The sequence below is a fragment of the Rhinatrema bivittatum genome, chromosome 8 (genome assembly GCF_901001135.1).
Source record: "Rhinatrema bivittatum chromosome 8, aRhiBiv1.1, whole genome shotgun sequence".
Lineage (NCBI taxonomy): Eukaryota > Metazoa > Chordata > Amphibia > Gymnophiona > Rhinatrematidae > Rhinatrema > Rhinatrema bivittatum.
The window spans coordinates 168,162,345-168,187,528 of NC_042622.1; the positions used below are offsets into that span (position 1 = coordinate 168,162,345).

The 25,184-nt window shown below is 46.4% G+C and overlaps 1 protein-coding gene across 1 annotated transcript in view; it reads left to right on the plus strand.

Moving 5' to 3' along the window:
• Positions 1-25,184, plus strand: part of CPD (carboxypeptidase D) — a 134,016-nt gene that overhangs the window by 51,691 nt on the left and 57,141 nt on the right. Inside the window, exons 5-11 of the mRNA XM_029611226.1 lie at positions 9,647-10,047; positions 17,094-17,285; positions 17,780-17,947; positions 18,686-18,795; positions 19,234-19,336; positions 19,783-19,925; positions 20,092-20,261. Coding sequence (XP_029467086.1) covers positions 9,647-10,047; positions 17,094-17,285; positions 17,780-17,947; positions 18,686-18,795; positions 19,234-19,336; positions 19,783-19,925; positions 20,092-20,261 — 1,287 coding nt within the window. The remainder of the gene's footprint in view (positions 1-9,646; positions 10,048-17,093; positions 17,286-17,779; positions 17,948-18,685; positions 18,796-19,233; positions 19,337-19,782; positions 19,926-20,091; positions 20,262-25,184) is intronic.

Consider the following 25,184-nt stretch of genomic DNA (forward strand, 5'->3'; position numbering starts at 1 on the left):
TGCCGCTTCCCGCTGGCTGCTGGTCATAGACTGTGTGCCACATTCTTTTTCTGATGGCGTCCTGTTTTCGCTGTTGCCCTCAGTGTCCCCAGACTATGTCCATCACAGACCCCCATGAGGTCTGTATTTTGTGCCTGGGGGCATCGCATGACATCCATGGTTGCACTTTCTGTGCACAGATGACTCCTAAGGGCTGTTGCGAGCGCCTCGACAAGATGGAAAAGTTGTTTGGCGCCAGAAAGTCTGAACCCTTGACTTCGGCATAGGGGGTGTCGACACCTAGGGGATGTGAAGTCTCAGCGACCCCCAGCTCATGCAGTATCTTCCCCACCGCCAGTTTCTCAGGTGGAACTGGGCGCGAGGTATCATCCGCTTTGTCTCTTCCCATTCCAGGTCCAGATCCTCGCTGTCTCCCTTGGCTCCGAGGAAAGATTGGGCCGAGCATTGGGGGAAATCTAGAAAGCATCGTCATCTTCCCATGGCTCCAAGCTCAGGAAGGCACAGACTGAGCTGCCCCTGAAGCAACCCTGGCCTGAGGAGGTATCACCTTCCGAGGCTGAGGGCCTGAGGTGATCCCCACCGGTTCCAGTGATGGGCACTGATCCCCCTCGGGGCTCCAATGGGGATATGGTTTTGTCTCCTCCTCCCCGCGCTGTGCTATCGGCATTTGAGGAGGAATTGGAGCGCCAAGTGCGGTTGGCTGAGCCCTACAAGGCATCGAGTCGCCAGCCCCATTGGGGCTGCCACTGGAGCCGACTCATCAGTGCTCGCATCTTTGCAAGAGCGGCTGGATTTGTTGCTCAATGTGTTGCTGACACAGCCTCTTCCGGTGCCCTGAGCGCCCTCGATTCTGCAGGGGGCACCGGTGCGGCCCTCACCGGTCGCTATTCCAGTGGTCAATTCCTCTGATGGAGGACTGTTGAGTTTGATGGCCCTGTTCCCGTGGACGTCCCCTTGGTTGGCATTACCCCTCCCGAGCTCTTTGGGATTTGTGCCTGATTCCCTTGGTGCCCGCGGGGCCTCCGGTACTAGCGCACCCTTCGGTGCCTGCAGGGCTGCCACTGCCTGCATCTATGCCTTTGGGGCTCCTGGTGCCTTCGGGTTCTCGGTCTTGGGGTGCAGTGGGGGCTCCCTTTCTGGTGTCCCTGGACACTCTGAGTGAAGAGGGTGCTCCCTATGGCCCTTGGGAGGATGAGGAGTCCCCGTCCTCTTCGGAGGACTCAGAGGACTTGCCCTCTGAGCCTTCTCCTCTGGAGGAGAGGTGTAGATCTTTGCCAGAAGACTTGACTTTTGCCAGCTTTGTGAAGACTATGGCAGAATCTATGCCATTCCAACTCTTGACTGAGCAGGACTCCAGACATAAGATGCCGAAAGTCCTCCAATTTGTGGATGCCCCTATGGAAGTGGTGTAGTACCAGTGCATGACATCTTTAAGGATCTCTTTGTCCAGCTGTTAGAGCATCCCATTTTGATCCCCCCAGTAAACCGAAAGATTTACTGTTTACTTGGTGCAATCCACCATGGGGTTTGAACGTGGCCAGCTTCCACACCAGTTGGTAGTGGTGGAATCAGCCTTAAAAAGGCAAAGAGGTCACGGATCCATGCTTCAGCTCCCCCAGGTCATGATCACAAAGCCCTGGACGCTATAGGAAGGAAGGTCTTCCAAGGGTCCATTCTGGCGGCCCAGATTGCATGTTACCAACTCTATATGAGCCGTTACTCCAGGAACCTCTGGAAACAAGGTCAAGATCTGGTGGCATGCCTCCCGCAACAACATCAGGAGGATATCCTGAAAGTGATTCAGCAGGGGCTGGAGTGTGCAAGTATGAGGTCTGGTCCGCTTATGATGTGTTGGAAATGGTGGCAGGGTTTGCTGCAGCAGGCATAGGCGCTCAGCGTATGGCCTGGTTTTGGGCCTCTGACCTCTGCCCGGAAGTGCAGGAGTGACCTGTACCGGGTAAAATATTTTTGGAGATAAAATTAAGGAAGCAGTGGCACAGCTAAAGAATTATATCAAAACCCTCCAGCATCTGTCCGCCAGCACCTCAGATCCTCAGTCCTCTGGCAGAAGTCATCAAGACAGTTTGAGACGTCCCTTTTACCGTCCAAGGAAATAAGTACATAAGAAATTGCCAAGCTGGGTCAGACCAAGGGTCTATCAAACCCAGCATCCTGTTCCAACAGAGGCCAAACCAGGCCACAAGAACCTGGCAGGTACCCAAACACCAAGAAGATCCCATGCTACTGATGCGATTAAAAGCAGTGGCTATTCCCTAAGTAAACTTGATTAATAAGCTATCCGAAATGAATATTGCAAGAAATAAATATGCAAATACTAGACCTCTGATTTATGCAAATTTATCTCATGCATAATTTTAAAACTGGACTGGGTCAGACTAGGTTGGGGAGTTGCTATACTAAGACCCATCCACCCATGTAGTCATATCATAATGTATTCTATAGGACAGCTGAAATTGGGATCTGTGTGGTCCCAAAAGCACAGATACCACACCATCTCTGGATAATTCTTAGGGAGGTCCCAGAAAAAGAACCTGGGCCTTGAGAGTCCTACCCTGCTAGTCTGGTTTGCAGGGCATCTGCCATTAATTTACATGGCGATCTATTTGCATTTGGTCCATGCCCAACCATATTATGTATGCTCATCATTGTGGATAACCTCACATCAACTCAGATTAACTTTATGGCCATATCTTTTTACATGTGCATACATGGGAATTTTTGAGCTGTGGTCCCCCTGAGATTGCTGTTGATTAGCAGAAGGTGGGGGAGGGGGAAGAATGGAATAATATGTATCAGCTTTCTCTCTTTTATCACCCACCATCTGACTAATCTACACTTTAGTTTTATCCCACCCATCACCTTCACCTGTCTTTCTCTCCCCCCCCCCCCCCCCCCCCCCCGCGAGAATACCCAGCATACTTCCCCCTTCATCTCTTCCTCACCCAGGCACTCTCTTTGCTCCCTCCTATAAATCACAGCTCCATGACTTATGCATCCTCATTCTACCCTTATCTGAATGTTTCCCAAGTCCTGGAATCACAGCTGCAGATGAGTTTTGTGTGTATTGCAGCCCCTCTCCAGTTTCTCCCCACATGCTGCTTGCAGTGTCTGCCCCAGGGTGACTGTTCTCTGCAGGCTTTCTGAGGAAGGGGAGTAGCTGAGCAGACCCCGAGGTTTCTAGTGTTCCCCTGAGACCCTGCAACTGATGCAAATTTCCTGAGTCTCAGGGAGAAATCCTGAGAGCTCCCAGGTATGTACATGTGTTACAGTCGGGACCGTCCTTATCCTCCAGCGGGTAGGGCGCAGTCTGAGTGCTGTGCCCAGGACACGCATGTGGCAGCTGCGCGCCCCTCGACCACAGCCAGCCCTGCAGCAGAATCCTGCCACGGGATTTTGTCTGCATGCAAAGGAATTTAAGCCAGCAACCCGTGCCTGCAACGAACGATCCCCCAGTCGGAGGCTGCTTGCAACTCTTTGCAGACTGTTGGCTCTTGGTCACTTCGGACCAATGGGTCCTGTCCATTCTTCATCGGGGGTACAGACTGAACTTTAGACATGCTTCCCTGAAATCCCCTCCATTCTCCTCATGGGAGTTTTTGGTGAACCAGCAAGTACTGCAAGTGGAACTCTCCACCCCCCTAGCGGCTTAAGTGGTCAAACCCTTTCCACCACGCCAGGTATTTACTGATTCCCAAGAAAATGGGAGGCCTCCGTCCTATCCTGGACCTGAGAGCTTTGAAAAAATTCCTTGTAAGAAAAAAGTTCAAAATGGTTTCACTGGGTGCTGTAATCCCTCTTCTAAAGAGAGGGGTCTGGCTTTGCTCCCTCGATCTAAAGGATACCTGTGCTCACATTGCAGGCTCTCGCGCCATCAGAAGTACCTCCAATTTCTGGTGGGAGAGGAGCACTTTCAATATTGGATGCTACCCTTTGGCCTAGCATCCGCGCACCTCATGTCTTCACGAAGTGCCTAGCGGTGGTGGGTGCTTATCTCAGGGAGCAGCGAGTGCAGGTCTTCCCCTATCTGGATGATTGGCTTTTCAAGATCGATACCAGGCCGGGGGCACTGCAGTCTCTCCAATCCACCAACTGGAGTTTTGGAGGCCTTGAGGTTTCTTTTTTTTTAAATTCTTTATTTCTGAGATTTTTACAAACAAACATAACATTAATTTGTATGGAAATTTGTGGGAAATACAATTATTACAAATATGTAAGTTAAATTCAAATACTTTAACAATAACACTTCCACTTAGTTAACAGAACACTCTGCTTTTGGGGGGGGGGAGAGGAAATTACAGGGAGATATACAAATGGAAATATGACTAAGGTTTAATGACTTAACATAGACTTCCAGCATAACTAATTTTAATTATGAAGGCGACTGAGACGAAGTGAGAAGTTTTTGGGATTCTACAAACATTTTTAGCTGTTCAGGTGTGAAAAAAATAACTCTTCTCCTTTTTTTATGATACATTTGCATGGAAAACGCAACATAAATGAAAATCCTAAAGCAACAACTTCTTGACTAATAACTATAAATCCGTTACACCTAATTTGGGTTATCGAAGCTAAATCAGGAAATATTTATACAGATGAAGCATAAAAAGTAATCTGATAATTCCTAAAGTAATTTTTCATAACAGCATTTACATCTATAGAAGAAATAAAAGAAACTAACAATGTTCCTCTATCAATAACCTCATTAGAAAAGTTTTCAAGGAAATTAGTTAAATCATTTTGAAATGGCATATCTGCTGGTATATTTGGCATTTTAGGCTTAGGTAAAAAGAAGCAAGTGTTTATTGAAATACTGAGTCCATAGGAAAATCCAAGACCTCTTGAAAAACTTTTTTCAGAGTAGTAAATGGGATCTCTCCAACTACCCTTGGAAAATTAAGAATCCTCAGGTTAGGGCGTCTGATGTTATTCTCCAGATATTCTATCTGTCTGGCCATAGCCTCTCAGTCTTTCACTGTTGCTACGTTAAAGTCTTGTACTTGCTTACTATTTCCTTCAGATTTAGAAATTCTGGAAGACATCAAATTAACCTGGTTTTCTATATCTTGAAAGTTTTTCTGAAATTTAGTAGTGTCATGATCCATTTTAATATTCAGAGTATTAAGATTAGTCCCAAAACCAACCACAAGGTCCCACAGGGCCTCCAATGTTACAACTATGGGCCGAGAAGGGATTTTAAATAACTCACCGCTGTCGCCAACACCGTTGTTAACTTGGGTAAAAATACCCCCTACTGCAACGTCCAGACCAATCTCCCCGACTTCCAGGGGCTGGCCATCAAGGCGTGCCCCGCTTTCACCCGCTTGGGGAAAATGCAGACAAAGTGCCCAGTTCCAGCGTGAGGATTGGAGAGCCGCTCCCTCTGCTTCAGACTCGGAAGTGACATCATCCCCCGGAGCCCCAGAGGGGTTCTCAACGACTATTCTTTGTGCCAGCGGTTGTCTAAGATCCAGTCTCAGGGATGCCTCCTCTGCCGGCACGGGAGACACTCCCACACCGCCCCGCCATCAGGCTCCTCAGCCCCTGGAGAAAATGCAGGTGAGGACATACAGCGGGTAATATCCAGTTGTTGAATAGGGGAGAGGTACCGAGGGATAAACCTGGATCTTCCCCTTTCGTTTTGGAGACATATTTTAGAAAATTTCAGTCAAGGGCATCAGACAGCTCCACTGCTCAACCTCGCTATGCTGCCATCTTGACTCCTCCTCCCTTTAATATCCGGCCTTGGGGTTTCTAATCAACTACCCAAAGTCCCATCTTGTTCCATCCCTTCAGCTGGACTTTACTGGAGCCAGATATGACATAGTTCAGTGTCTGGCGTTTTTGCCCTGCGACCGAGCACTGACCCTAGTGTGTCTGGTGGAGGAGGTCTCTCGGAATCAATAGGCCTCTGTGCACAAGATGCTGCGTCTCTTGGGCCACATGGCAGCGACAGTTCATGTTAAGCTCTTTGCCCAACTACACATGCGCGCAGGGCAGAGTGGACTTTACGGTCCCAGTGGTGCCAGGCCACCCAGGACCTTTGTGCGCGCATCATGGTCACCACGCCACTTCGGGAGTCCTTATCGTGGTGGGAAACCCAGTCCAACTTAGATGTGAGAATACCTTTCTAGGTTCTTCCTACTCAGGTCATTCTCACTACAGATGTCTCCCACCTGGGTTGGGGAGCCCATGTTGCAGATATCTGCACCCAGGGTCGATGGTCCTCGTAGGAACAACAGTATCAAATAAACTTCCTGGAACTACGTGCAGTTTGGTACACTCTGTGGGCACTCCAGGATTGCCTAGCCAACAAGGTAGTTCTGGTCTAGACCGATAATCAGGTGGCGATGTGGTACCTGAACAGGAACAGAATGTGGCAGTGGACATTCTGAGTCGCTTGTTCTACCCCCACGAATGATCCCTAAAGCAGGACAATGCAACAGTTGTGGCTTGCAACAACCGCCAGGGTGGTGGCACATCCAGATGTGGTTTGTTTCCTACGGGGGGGGGGGGGGGGGGGGTGTGGTTTTGAAGATTTTGAATCCTCCAGGTCGCTTGGTATGCCCATCTACGGACCTTAATTTGGTCCTCAGAGTTTTGTGTGATGCGCCTTTTGAACCATTCAGGAGGAAGTCCACCCTGAAGGATTTGACTCTGAAGACGGTGTTTTTGGTGGCAATCTGTTCGGCCCGGAGTGTTTCGGAACTTCAAGCCCTTTCGTGCAGGGAACCTTTTTTACGCATTTCAGGTTCCAGGGTTTCTCTACGGACGGTGCCCTCTCTTTTGCCCAAAGTGGTCTCTGCTTTTCACTTAAACCAATCGGTGGAGCTCCCGGCCTTTCCGAACATCGAGAGAGATGCGCCTCACTCCAGAGAATTGAGACAGCTGGATGTTGGAAGGGTCTGTTGCATTATAGAAGTCACTAATCTGTTCCGATTGTCGGGTCATTTTTGTCCTATGGTGCGGAGCTAAGAGAGGGCATAAGGCGTCTAAAGTGACCATAGCCCGTTGGTTGAAAGAGGCTATTGCTTCCGCCTATATATGTTGTGGTCGGCCTGTTCCAGAGGGTCTTAAAGTGCAGTCGATTCGGTCAAAGGCCGCCACTTGGGCGGAATGTCAGTTGGTCTCGCCGCAGAAAATTAGCAGAGCAGCAACCTGGAAGTCCTTAATTACTTTGCCATGCACTACAGATTGGATGTCCAGGCTCCGGATGTTCTTTTCAGAGAGAGTGCATTCGAGCAGGACTCTCCAGGTCCCATCCCAGATAGGAAAGCTTTGGTACATCCCAGTAGTCTGGACTGATCTGGGTATGTACAGGGAAAGGAAAATTGGTTCTTACCTGCTAACTTTCATTCCTGTAGTACCACAGATCAGTTCATATGACCACCCTTTGGGTTCTGGGTTTTTGTTCTGGGGAGTCTGCTTGGTCTATCTTGGTGGTTGTTGCAGAATTTGTTGATAGGTACTTTACTGGCTGACAAAGGGTACAGGTTTTCTCCTTTATCCTATTCACAGTTTTTTCACATGTACATAGTTACTTGGGTTATTTCTTCTTGTCCATTGTTGGTTTATTCTCAGACTGTTTGATTTCTTCTGCTTTGATCATTTTTATACTGAAGTGACACTGGTAGCACACTGGCTTAAGAGGGGGTGCTCTCAAAGTTTTTCTCTGTCTGCATCTGCTGGCAGGGAGGCAAAACCCAGCAGTCTGGACTGATCCGTGGAACTACAGGAACAAAAATTAGCAGGTAAGAACCAATTTTCCTATGGTTCGCTTCACACTTCCATAAGACTTTCCTCCATAACTCAAAATAACCTTTGTAAGCTAGGGAGGCTCTACCTGTGGGCAAATCTTTTAATCACAGTTGCTCAATCTGCGCGGTGGATTGCATCAGCGCTAACCATTGAGCAAAGCTAGGGATTTCATCGGTTTTCCAACACAATAATACAGATTTTTTGGCAAGCAACAGAGCTGCTATCAAAAACCGCTTCCCCCCTATGGAAGCCTTGAGAGCTTATCAATAAAATGCAAATAAATTAATTTCCCAGACCAGGGAACCCCATTTCCCATAATCTCATCCAGAAAATCAGATACTTCACCCCAGAACCTCCCTGGAGCTTTATACACCTAGTGAACATGTGACACAGAGTCCTAGAGTGAGTCTTACATTTGAGACGCATATTGGATTCCCAAATTCCCATTTTAACCCCCAAACCCTAGTGATGTAGACTCTGAAGCAGTTTGAATTGGATCACTCGCATAACCACAGCCAGGATAAACTTATGAGCTAATGTAAAGGCCGAGCTCAAAACACTCGAATCAATAAGTTCCCCCAGATCATCACTCCATTTAACCGCTAGGTGTTCCATGTGACAAGCAGGCAAAAGTTCTTCTTAAGTGAGAAACCCAGATTGAAATCTTGTTAAATTTAGGCCCTGTATCAAAAAAGCTATCCTCCTCATCCGTGTATATATATGAGCTTGGGCAACTCTCCAGCACAAACACTAGTGCCATAATGAGGAGCCTGCAAAAATGCTAAAAATAAAATGCCTATGCGGTAGCTCCAATTCCTCCCAAAACTACTGAAAGAATAACCAGCGGGAGGCTTCCTGATCTACTAAGGATGCCAAGTTTCTCACCCCTTTGCTGAGCCAGATACAAAATGTAGCGTTCTGGTACCCCGGTAAGAACTCTGGATTGCCCACCAGAGTGAGAAAAGTCGACACACAAAACCACCTGTCCCAAGAGACTGCACCACCACTGCCACACCTTCTGGGCCACTATCAACCAGAAGGCTAACCACCCCTAACGATTTAAGGGCCTTTTGTTGCACATGGACCAAATTTATTGGCAAATAAGGGTAGGTCCAATTATCGAGCAACCCCCTCCACGTCGAAATTCCGCTTACCCAATGTCCACTCTTGTAGGAGACAGAGAAGGCAGGCCGCATTATAAACTCTCAAATCCATTAACCGAACTTCCCCCTTTTTTGTATCCAGTCGCAGCACATCATAGCGGATCTGTGCCCTATCATTATTCCAAACGAATGAGCTCACTAGTGAAAGAAATCTGCGAACCCTGGGTGTTATCAATCCATAAAGGCAAGATTTGTAAGGGGTACAGCATCTTAAGGAGAATGACCATACTAACCAGAGCACTCCTCCCCGACAGAGATAATGGCAAGATTTCCAGCGCCTATGTTTTATTTTTCATGAATTCTATATTATAAGACTGAAGAGGGACCCCGCATTGATGCGTGGATACTGGCATGTTGAGCTGGTGCCAGTCAAAGTTTCTAGAAACTTTGACACAAGTTTTCTGTGCCGGGCTCCATCAGATGATACCCATGTGTGAGGACTAACATCCTGCTGCCTTGGAGAACACCTGTTACAGGTAAGCAACTCTGCTTTCTGTTCCATAACATGATGGGGCATTGCCCTTAATATGAGGATTGTCACTGTTACCTACTGCCAATTCTGATTGGCTGAGTGGCTTTCCTTTCTTTGCGTGAATGTTGAAAGAGCTGCAATATTTGACTTCAGCAGAAGAATACCCAGAGATGTCCTTGCTGCTATGATGAAGGCAACTGATGATGATTTTGATATGTGCAAATCTTTTGTGCAGGTACACGGGAATGACTACAACAGATATTAAGGTGACAGAAGGACTGGCAGCAGCACTGAATTTCTCTCTGCAGCCTATCACATTTGTGCCTTCTAACAACACAGAGGAAGTGACCATTGTCACAGTTTCCACCACCACCACCACTACTATTACTACCACTACTACCACCACCACCACCGCCATTCCAAGCACAGTGATGACAGAAAGCGCACACTCCCTTCACCAGCCCATCCAGCCTGAGGATTTCCGCCATCACCATTTCTCTGACATGGAGATCTTCCTGAGGAGGTATGCTAATGAGTACCCAAACATCACACGGCTCTACTCTGTGGGCAAATCAGTGGAATCACGGGAGCTATATGTGATGGAGATATCAGTCAACCCGAACATCCACGAACCAGGTAATGTATTCTGACACATGAAATCACAGCCCTGTTGTCTGAATAGAAAGGAAAGCTAGATGACTGCAGAAGGAATCATGGATAGAAATGGGGCAGTGTGATTAAAAACCTGAACTTTGCATATTGAAAGCCAGAATAACCCAGGGCAAGAAATAATTTGAGGGTTTATAAAAGGGGGGTAATCCCATATTGCTTTATCCTATATTTAAAGAATATGTGTATTTGAGTCATAGTTCCCCACATTTTGGGCTGTTGAGTCACTTTACACAGATTAATCAGTTGGATTCTTCAGTTTGGAGATGACTTGTGCTCACCCTGCAAGGCTGAAGAAGAGATTTCTAGGCTGGGGGCTCTCAGTTACTTCTTATGTTTAAAAACCTGTAGGAATAATATTTGGGTGCTCTGGTATTTCCATGTGCCCATGCCTGCTGAGGTCTGAACCAATCAGAACCCATAAGAGTTTGTAATTCAGCATTTCTCAAAGTAATTTTTCAGTTTTTATTTTAAATCCAGTACCAATAAGCACAAGCAATGGAGGTGAAGCAAAATGGTATTTCTCTATGCAAGTATAATGAGCACCAGCTATATAAATGAAAGAATAAAAGCTTAACAAAGCCCTTATTCAGTAAGGCTCTCAATTAGTATCTCACTGAAAAGAATCAAACATGTAAGCTACAAACAACAAAGTTAATTCTCAGAGGACAAGCAGGATGGTAGTCTTTACATATGGATGACATCTTCAGATGGAGCCCCAATGCGGAAACACTGAGCATGTCTATCATGCCCTATACAATGCGTCCACACGGATCCCTCTTCAGTCTCTTCTTTTCTGCAGAGCTGTAAGCCTTGTGGTGTGATTGAGCTCACTTTTGCTCTTTTTAGCCTTGTGGAAACTTTTTGTCTTTTTGCGGTTTTTCATGGTTTTTCTTCTCATTTGTGTTGCCGGGTCCCTGTCTGTGCCTTCCCGTTGTATCACTAGTCAGGGTTTTCAGCATTTCATGTAAGTTTCTTTTCGCTGTCAGTTCCCTCCATGGTGGCAGTGCACGCTGGCCATTTAAGCCCGCTGCCATTGCTTTTATTTATTTATTTAGATTTTATATTCAGATTTTCACATTTTTTTTCAGCACTTCAAAGCGGCCCTTTTGTTTCGTCCCATCATGGCCATATCCGTCATATTTTTGGTGGCAGTCATATTTTTGGTGGCAGGCAAGTCATATTTTTGGTGGCAGTCACTTCAGTGAGCTCTAGGCCTTAGTGATTTATCCATCTTATACTAAGTTTTCTCATGACAGGGTGGTCTTGTGTATGCACCCTAAGTTCCTACCTAAGGTGGTGAAGGATTTTCACCTGCGAATATTTTTTTCTCAGGTCCCATTCACACCAAGGTGAACGAGTATTGCACAGTTTGGACTGCAAGCAAGCCTTAGACTTCTGTCTGGAGCAGACACAAGCCCATAGACAGTCCATCCAACCTTTTGTTTTTTTTTTGATAAAAATAGGTTGGGTATTGCCGTTGCCAGACAGACACTATACAGTTGGCTAGCAAATTGCATCTCCTTTTGTTATACCCAGGCGAGACTGCATCTTGGGGGTTATATCAAGGCTCATTCTGTAAGCCATGGCAGCATTGGTGGCCCACTTGTGAGCAGTTCTCATGGAGAAGATCTGCAAGGCTGTGACGTGATGTTTTCTCTGCACATTCCCTTCTCATTATTGTCTGGAATAGGGACAGCCGACGTGACAGTAGGTTCACCTGGTCTGTCCTTCGGAACTTGTTTGAAGTGTAGAACCCAACTCTTCCAACCTAGGGCATGTTGTTTGGGCTCAGGATGTCTCCCCCCTCTGTTACCAATAGCACTGGTGGTATTGTGTACATTGGCACCTGGTTGGGGGGTCTTTTGGTCCCCTTTAGTGTTGGAGAGCAGCCTGTAGCTAGGGATTCACCCATGTTTGAGGACTACCATCCTGCTTGTCCTTGGAAAAAGCAGAGTTGTTTACCTGTAACAGGTGTTCTCCGAGGATAGCAGGATGTTAGTCCTCATGAAACCCGCCTGCCACCCTGCGAAGTTCGGTTTCTCCTATTTTTATTTTTAAACATAATTCTATGTTACGAAATTGAAGAGGGTCCCCATGTGGACCCCCATGCTCAGTGTGCCTAGTCAAATTTCTAGAAACTTTGACACAAGTTTTCCGCTTCAGGGCTGATGTCACCCATGTGTGAGGACTAACATACTGCTCTCGTAGAACACCTGTTACAGGTAAGCAACTCTGCTTTACATAACTCTTAACCCCATCGAGATGGACAATTGGTCATGCTCCCCTTTAATAGTGTGTGCCAACATGAATTAAGTGGGGAGCAATTTTTTTGTGGGTATTTTGCATTCTTCCAGTAGCCCAATAGGCATAACACAGGCATTGGTAAAATTTAGGATCTGGGGTTACGTGCCATTGCTTTCTTGACCATAGAATAAAACTGTTGTATAATTGGGTATGTCCACCATAGGTCCTTTCAACTCATAACTCCTCCCATCCAGAGGATCATTGCATTTCAAAGTTTTTAGAAAAGAAAAGAAGTGGATGGGCCTTGAATTCCTGCTTTTTGCAGAAGATAGCAACTGTGACAGCCTTCTTCCATATCTGATGCCAGGCTGCGGGGAACAACAGCAGCATCGGTTGTTGGACCATTTTTGCTGGGGTTCCTCCGTTGATTACTGTGACCTACCCCATCTAAAAGCTTCATGTGGTGGATTGGTCAGCGATCAGTGATTGTAACTCAACTCTCAATGAGAGAGTTGAAAGATATTTGTGATGGGGAGGCCCCGATTCCCATTACTCCTCTCCCTTCAAGAAGGGGAGATTAGTCTGGGTTCCAGGGCAACCTTTATGGGTCCCTCTGGATGCCGATTCTCCACCCCGACAAGGGGTGTCCTTTGTTCTTTGCTACCAAGGAAGGGATGTCACCGCTTCTGAATGGTGATTTCTCTTGGTTCCTCTTGAGCTCCAAGAGCCAGTTGAGCAGTAGCGCTCTTCTAGGGTTGTTCTAAGGCACAGCAGGTCTGTTTCGCGAGGAAGCCTTTCCAGGTCTTTCTCAGGTTCTGCCGTTGTTGCTGATTATACTCCACTAAGAGAAGGGAAGCCGGGCTGCCACAAGTGCAACACCTGTCAAACAGGATTTCTTCACTGGCCCAGAAACCCTAATGGAAACAGGGCTGGGCCAGGGTGATCTTGGAACAGACTACCAAGCACCTGGTTTAGGTATTAATACCCCAGCCAAGATTAAAAATACTTCCCCCAAGGAAGCATATGGTCCAATAATGGAACAACCGTTGCATGAACCAGGACTCCCTCGTCCGCAAGCAGGGTTCTCTCTAAAATGGGGAAGTATAGCATGCAAGCCACAGCAAGAGCAACATTTCTGTTGCAGGATCCCTTGTCCCCCAACTTCCTCAGCCATGGATATTGTGATAGGTTGAAAGGCATACTCGCCAATTAGATGGACTAGAAACCTCCTCACTGAGATAGGGTCCCGCAGGTGAGAGCGACTAGCCAGAACAGCCCAATGAGTTCAGCAGGTATCAAGGTTGACTCCCGGATGGGAGAACTCATTGGGCTGTTCTGGCTAGTCACTCTCACCTGCGGGACCCTATCTCAGTGAGGAGGTTTCTAGTCCATCTAATTGGCGAGTATGCCTTTCAACCTATCACAATATCCATGGCTGAGGAAGTTGGGGGACAAGGGATCCTGCAACAGAAATGTTGCTCCTTCTGTGGCTTGCATGCTATACTTCCCCATTTTAGAGAGAACCCTGCTTGCGGACGAGGGAGTCCTGGTTCATGCAACGGTTGTTCCATTATTGGACCATATGCTTCCTTGGGGGAAGTATTTTTAATCTTGGCTGGGGTATTAATACCTAAGCCAGGTGCTTGGTAGTCTGTTCCAAGATCACCCTGGCCCAGCCCTGTTTCCATTAGGGTTTCTGGGCCAGTGAAGAAATCCTGTTTGACAGGTGTTGCACTTGTGGCAGCCCGGCTTCCCTTCTCTTAGTGGAGTATAATCAGCAACAACGGCAGGACCTGAGACAGACCCTACGTGCCGAAGCAGCAGACCTAGTTGATCATGCAGGACAACATCAGGAGTTTCAGGGGATGAATGGCAATGCCTGAATAGATCACTATCCCAACTCCTGAGCAGGGAGAGAAGTTAGGCCTGAAGCTCACTCACACTGCACCGTGTCAAGGGCAGGGCTATCCATCCTATGTACAGGATCGGTCATGTGAGCAGGAAGGCACTTTGGGCAAACTAGTGAAGAGAGAAAAGCTAAAGGCATTATTAGCCAGAGCCTGGTGAAAATATAGGGAAAACATGGTGTATTTTCCCTGCAGGTATAAACTAAGGTATACCACAAATGCCTTCGCTTTTCCTCCCCTCCCCTCCCCTCGACATCCCAACTGGAAGTCAGAGGGAGCGAGAACACAAGGAGATAGACCGCAGGACTGCCAGGGTAAGCACAAGTCGCTAGGTGGTATATCCCAAACCCAAGCGAACATCCCACTGCTGATTCCAGTAGGGAGTTACCCACCGAGATAGAGCCCTCAGCCTGATTGGGCACACTTCTGCAGAGATATTTTGTCGTTCAGATGTCAGTGGACCACATTTTCTTTCTGGGGAATTCTCGGGCCTCAGTTGGGTTTTCGGTTGACTTCTAACACTAAAGAAAACTTTCCGGTCTTTGTCCAACAGTCCTTTTCTTGTTTACATATCTAGGCTTTTTCCTGTACCCAGGCCTGTACTGTAGGTCTACTTCATTGTCAGGATTACTGATCCGAAAGCCTGCTTGTAATGTTTTCCGTGATGCGGAATATGCTTCTGCTCGTACTCGCATCACTCCTCTACCTTAGGTGCCCCTGCTATGCATGAGGATTTTGTGTCATTTCTATGATTTTTCTTTGTAGAACCCAAATCTTCTCCAGCCTGGACCCCTTGTGGGTCGGCTGCCTCACAGGCAAAAGGGGAAGATGGTTAGTGCTTCTACACTGTGCAGTTTCCCGCTCGGACAGCCTATAGCTAGGGATTAGACCATGTGTGAGGACTACCATCCTGCTTGTTCTCTGAGAAAGTAGAGTTGCTTTTCTGTAACAGATGTTTTCAGAGAACAGCAGGATGTTGGTCCTCTCGAAACCCACCCACCTCCCCAGGAATTGGTTTCTCTATGTATTAGCTATATCATGGACTGAGGGACTCTGCCTAGGGGCAGGGTGATGACTACAGCTGCACATGCTCAGTATGACATGTTTGAAAGTTCTAGATTCTTTCCACGCTGGGCACCATCTGATGATGTTATCCATGTGTGAGGACTAACATCCTGCTGTCCTTGGAGAACACCTGTTTATCGTATATAAGCAGGCAGAATTAGCACTGCTATTTGAGTGACGTTGCTGACGGTGCACTCAATCGGACACTTTCATCAAGATTCAAAATCTTTTGTGCTGCACATGCGCAGCAATTCCCGCGTGCAGCTCGCGGTTACTCTCTTCAGTTATGTTTTGTCCATGCTCAGGCATGGATGTTTTTTCTTCTCACTCTCCCTTCAGTGATCCTGCTGTCCTCTGTGAACACCTGTTACAGGTAAGCAACTCTGCTTTCTCTGTCTCCATTTGCTGGCAGGGAGGCAAAAACTCAGGAGTCTGAACTGATCTGTGCTATTACAGGAACGAAAATTAGCAGGTAAGAACTAATTTAACTTTATATGTGAAAGTTAAGTGTATACGTAAATCCAGACTCTGCATGGAATTACTCTCCTGATGTGCACTTTTATTTCTGCGCAGAATTTATATATGCATGTAAATGTACACACACCCAAGCGGGCCAGTTCTGAAAAGTGCCAATTATGTGGGCTCTTGTATGAGCGATAACTGGGTTCCTCCCACACGCCTGTCTGGAAACTGGAGAACTAAAACATTAGTGACCAACTTAAGTTGCTGTTCATACCCCAGATCAATCCATACTCTTGGGTTTTGCCTCCCTGCCAGCAGATGGAGACCTAGAAGAAAAGCTTTACTGATACCACTACTTAACCTTGTATGCCACCTGCAGTCCCTCAGTATTTCTCTGTCTCCAGCAGATGGTAGAGGTTTAAAACCTGAAGTCTGGAGTTAGGAAAAAAAATGAAGATTAATTTCTTTCAAGAGCTTCTCCTAGGGGGTTGTTAGGACCCTGGTGGGGGACCATCCTTCCTGGTTGAGGTGGATGAGCATAGGGTTGGTGATCCTTGGGGCTGGCTCGTCCCTGGACACTGAGAGGGTTTCGATTAGCTGGTAGTCCAGTTCCCTTGATCCCCTGGAGAGCTCTCTGAAACCAGCAGCCGCTCTGCAGCATTCAGGAAATTACTTTTCTCTTTATTACAAAAAAATAACGACCTGATCGTTTTACATGGTGGCTTGGAGAGGATTTCTAGACTTCAGCTGGCTCTGAATGATCAGTGATCACACCAGACACAGGTGAGAGCTGGTGGTAGGTAGGGGTCCTGGCGTTGATGAGAGTGCTGTGGCAAGTGACAAAGAGGTAGTGTATGTGGGACACACATGGAGCAGGCCAAGGATCGTGACAAGCTCTGCCACTCGTGCAGGGATATGTGCGCGCACTGCATCTCTGGGGGCAAGGGCAGCTCAGATGGTACTGGCTCCATTTAGGTAAGAGTGCAGACTCTGTTTTGGCACATATAAGGCCTATGAGGTCATTGGGACCTGCTGCAGATCCTTTTCCGGTGAGCGCAGGAACGGTGGCTATCTTGAGTGCAGTTGCAGTGGCACCAGAGGCTCCTGGGGAGGCAAGGGTTTTCCTTCCTCCCCAGGAACAAAAATTAGCAGGTAAGAACCAATTTTCCTTTACTTTTGGATATTAAGAGTAATTAGGCTCTGATTTCTTTGTTTTTTTTTTTAATTGCAATAGTTCAAACTCACTAAGAAGAGAGAATTGTTTTGTATCCTGGTTTGAGAAGAAGGGATTACGATTTCACATGTGAGTTCTAATGCAAGGTGTTCCTCCAGGTGAACCAGAATTCAAGTACATAGGAAACATGCATGGGAACGAAGTGGTGGGCAGAGAACTGCTCCTCAACCTGATTGAATATCTCTGCAAGAATTTTAGAAGTGACCCTGAAGTCACAGATCTGGTTGAAAACACTCGGATCCACATCATGCCCTCCATGAACCCTGATGGATATGAAAAAGCACAGGAAGGTAAGCGACAAGTGCACTAGAGAATTAAAGAAGCAGGGAAACATCTGTTTTGTAGAATTTTTATCAACAGAGTAAGAAAACTTTCTATTTCCTACCTTTTTTCAGGTAGTTTGGAGCCAGATTGTGGCAGATCTCATAGCTTTAAATCTGGGAGAAGAAATAAGAATAAAGATTCAGACAGCACCACAAGCCAAAAAGCAAAATGTGATCTTATTGTGCTCTTTTCAAATTCTCATTGTGTTTTAAAGTGCCCTGAATGCTGTAGGATTGTGGTCTCTAACCATGCATACTGCAGAGAAGTAAAAGGGATGTAAAATCCCATTAGGAAATGGTATAATATACAGGGTAGCCATAGTTCCATGTCAATGGTTAAACTTAAGTCTGGGGTGTTTGTTTTACAATATGAAAATGAAACTGTAAGAAAGTTTAAGCAGCTTGCTTTTGTCTGGGTTGTGAGATTTTATTGATTGCATGGTTTTGCCATTCCTGTGCAGGACTCCATAAGGGCGTCCTGGGGAGGAACAACAGCAACAATTACGACCTGAACAGAAACTTCCCAGATCAATTCTTCCCAGTCACAGATCCTACTCAGCCAGAGACCTTGGCCGTCATGAGCTGGCTCCAGTCCTATCCCTTTGTGCTATCAGCAAACTTACATGGAGGTATGCGTCCCACCAATTTCTTACTGTTATCAGGGGTTGCAGACAATGTGGAAACCTAAAGTGCCAGGCAGTACTATTGGGAGCCAGAGACATTTTTTGTGTGGGGGTTTTTTTGTTGTTTAACTTTATTTCTGTTTGCTTTTCTTTTTTACTTTTTCTTTGCTCTTTTTCCTATGTCCTTTCCCTGCTTCAAAGTATGTTTCTTTCCTCCTCCTAGGCACCTGCTGCCCACCTATTCTCCCTCTTTGCCTCGCAATTGGGTCCCTTTGGAGGCTGCCACTGGGACACCTCTCCATGTCCTGGGACTCACTGCAGTCTCTTCTGTCAGATGCCCTGGAAGTTTCCAGCCCTGACTATTTTTGAATTTATGAAGATCTGAAAGGAGTTTTATATATCCTGTGAAATCCTTAGACTGACGAAGGACAGTCAAGCTCAAAACTTGAGAGTAAAAACCTCTTATGGAAAAGTTTTCTCCTCGTGTAGATTTAGTGGAAATGCGCCTTCACTTAGTCACCCAGAGCTCCTGGGAATTTCTTCACCTATTTGAGGCCAACAGTTTGTGAGACTTTGTCTCCCAGTAATTCTTCCACCTCCAGGGGTCTTCTAAACTTAGTTATTGTTGCTAAAGAAATCTTAAAGCTGCTGTTTTGGAGCATTTCCCTGCAAGGTTCTTCCCTGGATGAATGAAATAATTTCTTTAAAGCATGCTGAGTAAAATCAATCATATCTCCTCCGCAGGATCCCTGGTGGTTAATTACCCCTATGATGATGATGAGAGGGGATTAGCTGTGTACAGTAAATCTCCCGATGATGCCATATTCCAGCAGCTTGCACTTGCCTATTCTGAGGTAAATGTAATAAAATAGCAGTAGTAATTTTTAAAAAGTGGAAATGTCCCCTTCTATTAGCTGCTATTGTTACTCTCTAGATTTTGTTCTGCAACTGCTGTGACTTTCTCAGTTACTGTTTGGTTAGGGTCAGATCACTTGTTTTATGCTTGGTAGATGGAAAATGAAATACCTCATGAGAGAACAAAGCTCACCTGTAACTGCAGGGTATCAATTTCCCAGAGGTAAAGGTGCCTCGTTACCTGAAGAATCCCTTTTTTCTGTTGGTACTTTCTTTTCTTAAAACTTTACCAACCGATGTCTGTTTAGGGTGATATTATATCTCTCTGAACATTTTAGATTGTTATGATTTGGCCATATTTCTGATTCTCTTTGTTCTTGTCAGTGAACAGGAGGTGACTTAGAATCCAACACCCTTTCGTTTTATGCCATTTTCAGGAAAATGCACAGATGTACAGTGGTGTCCCCTGCAATGACATGTACCCCGATGAACATTTCTTACATGGTATAACAAATGGAGCCCAGTGGTACAATGTTCCAGGTACATCACCCTCCATCAGCTAGAATGACACACTGTCTATAACCCACATTCATGCCACTGGATATTGTTTTAATGCATTGCTTTTGGTCTGCACACTACAGACTTCATTCATGTCTTCTGGTGGTGCTTGCACAAGTTTGAAAAGACTTCACTCTCAAGATATGCTTTCTCATGGCTCTCACTGGGCTCTGGTTTATTTGTTGGGTTTGTGTTGGGTTTGGGTAGCTTTTTACTGTAATTAAGATGATTGGAGCCAGAAGCACACTTTCCTTGAAGGGAAGGATCAATAAAAAATTGACAAATCCCTCAACTTTTAACCTTGTTACTGTGTCCTTGTGCAGCCCCTCCCTGTCATGCTGTCAGACAGGACCTAACAACTAGAATATTATTTAATCTTTGTCTGAAGTGATGTTTAAATAGCTCATAAGAGTTGTAAATTGCCCTAGGTGGTATGCAGGACTGGAATTATCTGAACACAAACTGCTTTGAAGTAACCATTGAGACGGGTTGTGTGAAGTACCCCTTTGCAGCCGAGTTACCCACATACTGGGAGCAAAATCACAAATCTCTTTTGCAGTTCATCAAACAGGTGAGAGTTCAGTGACCTGCAAAAGTCTGCTGTAGCATAGATCCAGCCAGTTTTAAAATGCTTTTCTTATGCCACCCAGACACTTGGTGTCTACATTCACAACATGAAATGCTCTTGTGTGTGTAAAAATGTGGCCTGAGACTGCATCTGCTGATCATCTGTATAGGTTCATCGAGGTGTCAAGGGGTTTGTGCTGGATGCAACTGACAAACGGGGAATCCACAATGCCACCATTAGCGTTGCTGACATTGATCACCCTATTACCTCTGCTAAGGATGGAGATTACTGGCGTCTCTTGGTTGCAGGCATATACAAAATCACAGTATCTGCCAAGGGGTGAGTAGAATGTCATGTGCATTGCCTGCTGAGAGAGACTACCTGCTTCCCTCCCTCTGTTTATAGTGAGCCCATGTAGAAGAGAACACTAAACATAGTAAGGAGGTACTTGAGGGTAGAGAAGGGCTGGTTGCCCCATAGAGACTGCCCAGGTGGGCATATCAGTTTCTTGTTGGTATGTTACTATGCTGCAGTATCATTAAACTGTATGTGTTTCTTATTAAAGCCCCATTTCCTAGCGTGTAGCCAGATGGACTTAAGACCAGTGGATTTATGCTCCCCTGCCAGCAGATAGAGACAGAGTCAGATTTCACAGCTGACATCACCCTAGATACACTCCTGCAGTGACCTCAGTCCTTGAGTATTTCTCCGTCTCCAGCAGATACGGACATGCTTTCCTTATGAGGATCGCTGTACCTTTTGAAAGAAAAAATTCTACTTTTAAATTGAAGAAATGATTGATTGAGCCCCACTCTCCTGTGGTGATTCCTAAAGGTCCCTCCCCCAGTTGAGAATTCCTGAGGTGATTTCTGAGATCCTTCTGAAGTGTACTAGTAGCTGGTTCCCAGTGTGGACTTTGCTACTGAAGCATCTGAAAGGCCGTGGGTGCAGGAAGCCGAACGCGGTGGTGATGGCCAAAGCCCTCTCCCTCCGCAGCTGGACACCATCTCTGTACTCAGCCAGTAAGCACTCAGCCCAGGTAAGTTTAAAAAAAAAAAAAAATTTCCTCCCGATTCAGAGACGTTGGAGGGGTTTCGGTAAGACTTCTACAAGTCTCCTCGCTCAGCGTGCCGTATCAGTGTTGTCCCCGATCCTGTTGGGGTAAGGGGAAGTGGACTTCCGAATTGATTGAGCAGCTCCCTGGTGGGCTAGGCGCTGCATTAGGCTTGTAGGCGCAGTGTGTCTTAGGCCGCGGCAGCGCCATCTTGCGTGCATTTTTGTGCCTGTATTGCCCAGTACGTGCAGTGCATGTCTGTTCTGTGCACGCGCTGTGCATATAACATCACACGCATACATATGCGCACAACTTACTAGGAGCAGAATACAAATAAAGCCGGGCACACGGGCTGTGCGTGTGCCTTGCTGTGGCCCGTGTAGATGTCTGAAACCTGTGCACATAATTTTAAGTGTGAGCCCTCAGTTGCCCCTGTTCGGACAGACATTAGCTGGTAAGCCCTCCCTCTCCCAGTCCTATTGGCAGACCTTGAGACATGCATTGACTCAGATCCTGGGAGTTCCTGGGGCAGACTCACGAAACCAAAGAAGAATCCCATTCTGATTTCTCTAGGGGAAAGCCTCTTGCTACTTTCTAGTATTGGAAGCCATCCAGGAGTTGATTGACCTGGAGTGGGATGACAGAGAAGCAAATTTTGAAGGGGGACGAGCGTTAGAAGCTCTTTACCCACTGGATCCAGCAGCAAGAGAACGTTTGCGTTTCCCTAAAGTGGATGCGCTAGTCTGTGCTGTCTCTAAGCGAACAACTATCCCAGTGGAGGAAGGAACGGCCTTAAAGGATGCACACGATAGGTGGATGGAGTCCATCCTTAAACAGGCCTTTGACGCTGTAGCAATGACCTTACAGATTGCTTCTTGTTGTTCCCTGGTAGCTCGTTTGTGTCTGCTCCTCTCTGAGGAGGCGGATGACTCGGGGGAGAATTCTAGAGCTGATATGGAACCCGCTGCTCCCCTTTTAGCTGACCTAGTCCATATCTCAGCAAGAGGAGTGGCCTCAGTGGTGGTGGCCAGAAGACAGCTATTTCTGTGGAATTGGTCAGCAGACGCAACATCCAAGGCAAATCTCACAAAGATGCCCTTTAAAGGATCTCTGCTTTTTGGAAGCGAATTGGAAAAGCTGGCCAGTAAATAGGGCTAATCTCCAGTACACCAACTACCAGAAGATAAGAGAAAGCAGTTACAGCCCCCCTTGCCTATGAGGGGCGCTGTATGAGGGGTCGATCCAGGGGCTCCTAACGCTTTCGCCCCTATAGAAACTCGACATTTCAGAGGTCTTTGTCCTTTGGGAGGTCTCAGTCCTTTTGGGGTTGGCCTCCCAAGAGTGTCAGGCTCGGGTTCAGGTTTGTTCTGAACCCCCCCAATGAAGTTTTGCCGACCCACTCTCGGAACGAGGAGAGAGGGCATCAGCTGTTCCTCTTTGATCAATGGTGGGTCGAGATCACTTCGGACAAATGGATACTGGAGGTCATAAGAGAAGAATATGTGCTGGAATTTTGCAGCACTCCTCAGGACATATTCATGATATCTCCTTGCCACTCCCAGCAAAAGAAGCAGGCAGTGGAGACTACCCTATTAAGGCTCCTCAGGATGAGGGCTATAATCCCACTTCCTGCACCCCAGGAAAATTCGGGGTGTTTCATCTATTTCATCGTTCCCAAGAAGGAAGGTTATTTGGCCCCATCCTGGATCTCGAGCGTCAACTGACATCTTCGATGGATTCATTTCCCCATGGAAACCCTACTCTCTTTGATAATGGCCATTCAGTCAGTAGAGTTCTTAACCTCCCTAGACCTATCCGAGGCCTATCTACATATTCCAATCCGGCAAGAACATTGTTTCCTACGCTTTGCGGTACTCTGTCACCATTATCGGTTCCAGGCACTGCCCTTTGGCCTGGCCACCACCCCCAGCACATTTTCCAAAATTATGGTGGTTGTAGTGGCAGTGTTGAGAAAAGAGGGGATCCTGATGCACCCATACTTGGACGACTGGTTGTCCTGGGCAAAGACCTTGCTTCAGGAACTCAGTTAGGTCATAAACCTGGACAAAAGCAGTCTCAAACCCTCCTAGTCCTTGGAATATCTGGGAGTCCGGTTCGACACCAAGCAGGGCAAAGTCTTCCGACCATGCAGATAAGGAAGTTGATATCCTAAGTGCGTCTGAACACAATACGCCTGACAGTGTGGAGCTATCTTCAATTCCTCGGTTTGATGGTGGCAACTTTGGAAGTAGTGCCCGTGTGCAAAATTATACGTGGGCAAGACGTCTCGCCCAATTCGAACTCGTATCATCTAAATTCGTTCGAATATTAAAAATACTAGGGAAACAGCTCCTTTAGTCACACATTGGACCTCTATGGGACACACTGAATCTGACATAAAATTCTGTGTAATCGATGTAGTTGTGCCACCGTCACGGGGTGGTTGCTTCTCTGATATACTGGCACGCAGGGAACAAAAATGGATTTTTAAATTACATAGTCTCACGCCTGAGGGACTTAACAATGAAATCGAGTGGCAATACTTTCTTTAAAAGATCACTGTTGAATCCTGTTTCCTGCTGGGCGGGTTCAATTTTGATTGGCTGGGAGTTGCCACGGCAACCTATTTGGATTGGTCGGATTTTGGCGCCAAATTTGACACTTTAAATATCGAGTAATGCCGGCGTTCTTGGCTCTCCTTGCCAGAACTGCCGCCAAAGACGCTGAAATTTAAAGGTACCGGGTTCTTCATTTATATTGTTGTACACGCGATTAGAACTACCAATAGGCATTAGACTTTAGATACGTGATAAGTTTTATATTGAAATTTGATGTATTTCGATTAGTTTTTTGGAGTTATTGAAGGAAGATTTCTTGAGGTCTGAATAATTTCCTAAATATACACATGATCTGATTTTATATGTGCCCTGTTTTGTTGCTCATCGTAGGTTAGGAGTTCACAATATTGAATTTATTCTGGAAATTTTGTGTCCTTTTGGTGTTCAGTAACTTGGCGAATTCCAATTCAATTTCTATTTTTGTTCTTGTTTCTTTCTGTCTATGTTCTTTATAGCACTGTTTCTCTCTGTGGTTTTGAATTATAAAAAAGTTCATACCTATATGGTACATTATATTTAATTGTTCTGACAATACAGGATCTGCTATTGTAATCAATCCCCATTTTTAAGTATTAATTTACTGTTTTTGCTTTAATTTTAGTTTGAGTGCTACAAAGAATATACTGTTCCCCCCCCCCCCCCCCCCCGACGAAGCCGCGTTTGGCGAAACACGAATCCGTGTCGGGGGACCCTGTGTTGAAAATAAAAATATTTGCATATTCAAAATTATTTTGGAATTTCTGGGACTGACTTTATTCTCCCGCATCTCCGTGGTGATTTAAAAACTTTGGAAGTAGTGCCATGGACGAGGGCACACATGTGACCACTTCAGTGCTCCATGGTCTCAAGAGTATTCGATTCACCTCCACTTACCAATGGAAATATGCTCTCAGCTCCAGTGGTGGCTGCAGGAAGCTCATCTGGGCAAGGGTATACTCCTGTCCCCTCCAAACTGGCTGGTCCTCACAACAGACGTGAGCCTCTGGTGTTGGGGAGCTCACTGTCAGGAACTGACGGTCCAGGGATGATGGACCAAGGAAGAGGCCCTCTGGAACATAAACTGCCTGGAAGCCCGGGCAGTCAAATTGGCGTGTCTACAATTCAGCCACATGCTCCAGGGTCAAACAGTCCGCATAATGTCTGACAACGCAATAACGGTAGCCTACATTCACCAAAATCCAGCAAGTGTCAAAGGGGAGAGATCTCCTTATGGAATAGGCGGAAATAAATCTACAGATAATCTGTCTCCCACATCGCAGGAAAAGACCACATCAGAGCAGACTTTCTAAGCAGGGAGAGTCTGGATCCAGGAGAGTGGGCGATGTCAGCCAAAGCCTTTCAGCTGGTACTAGATCGCTGAGGTCTCCTGTCCATCGACCTGCTGACCACATCTCACAATGCGAAGGTTCCCTGATTCTTCAGTCGCAGAAGAGATCAATTGACCCTAGAGATCAACCCTCTCATTCAGACCTGGCTGGAAGAGGAGCTGCTTGTATGCCTTTCCTCCGTGGCCCTTCTTGGACAGGGTCAATCGCAGAATTGAGCACCACAGGGGATTAGTCCTACTAGTAGCTCCAGATTGGCCTAGGC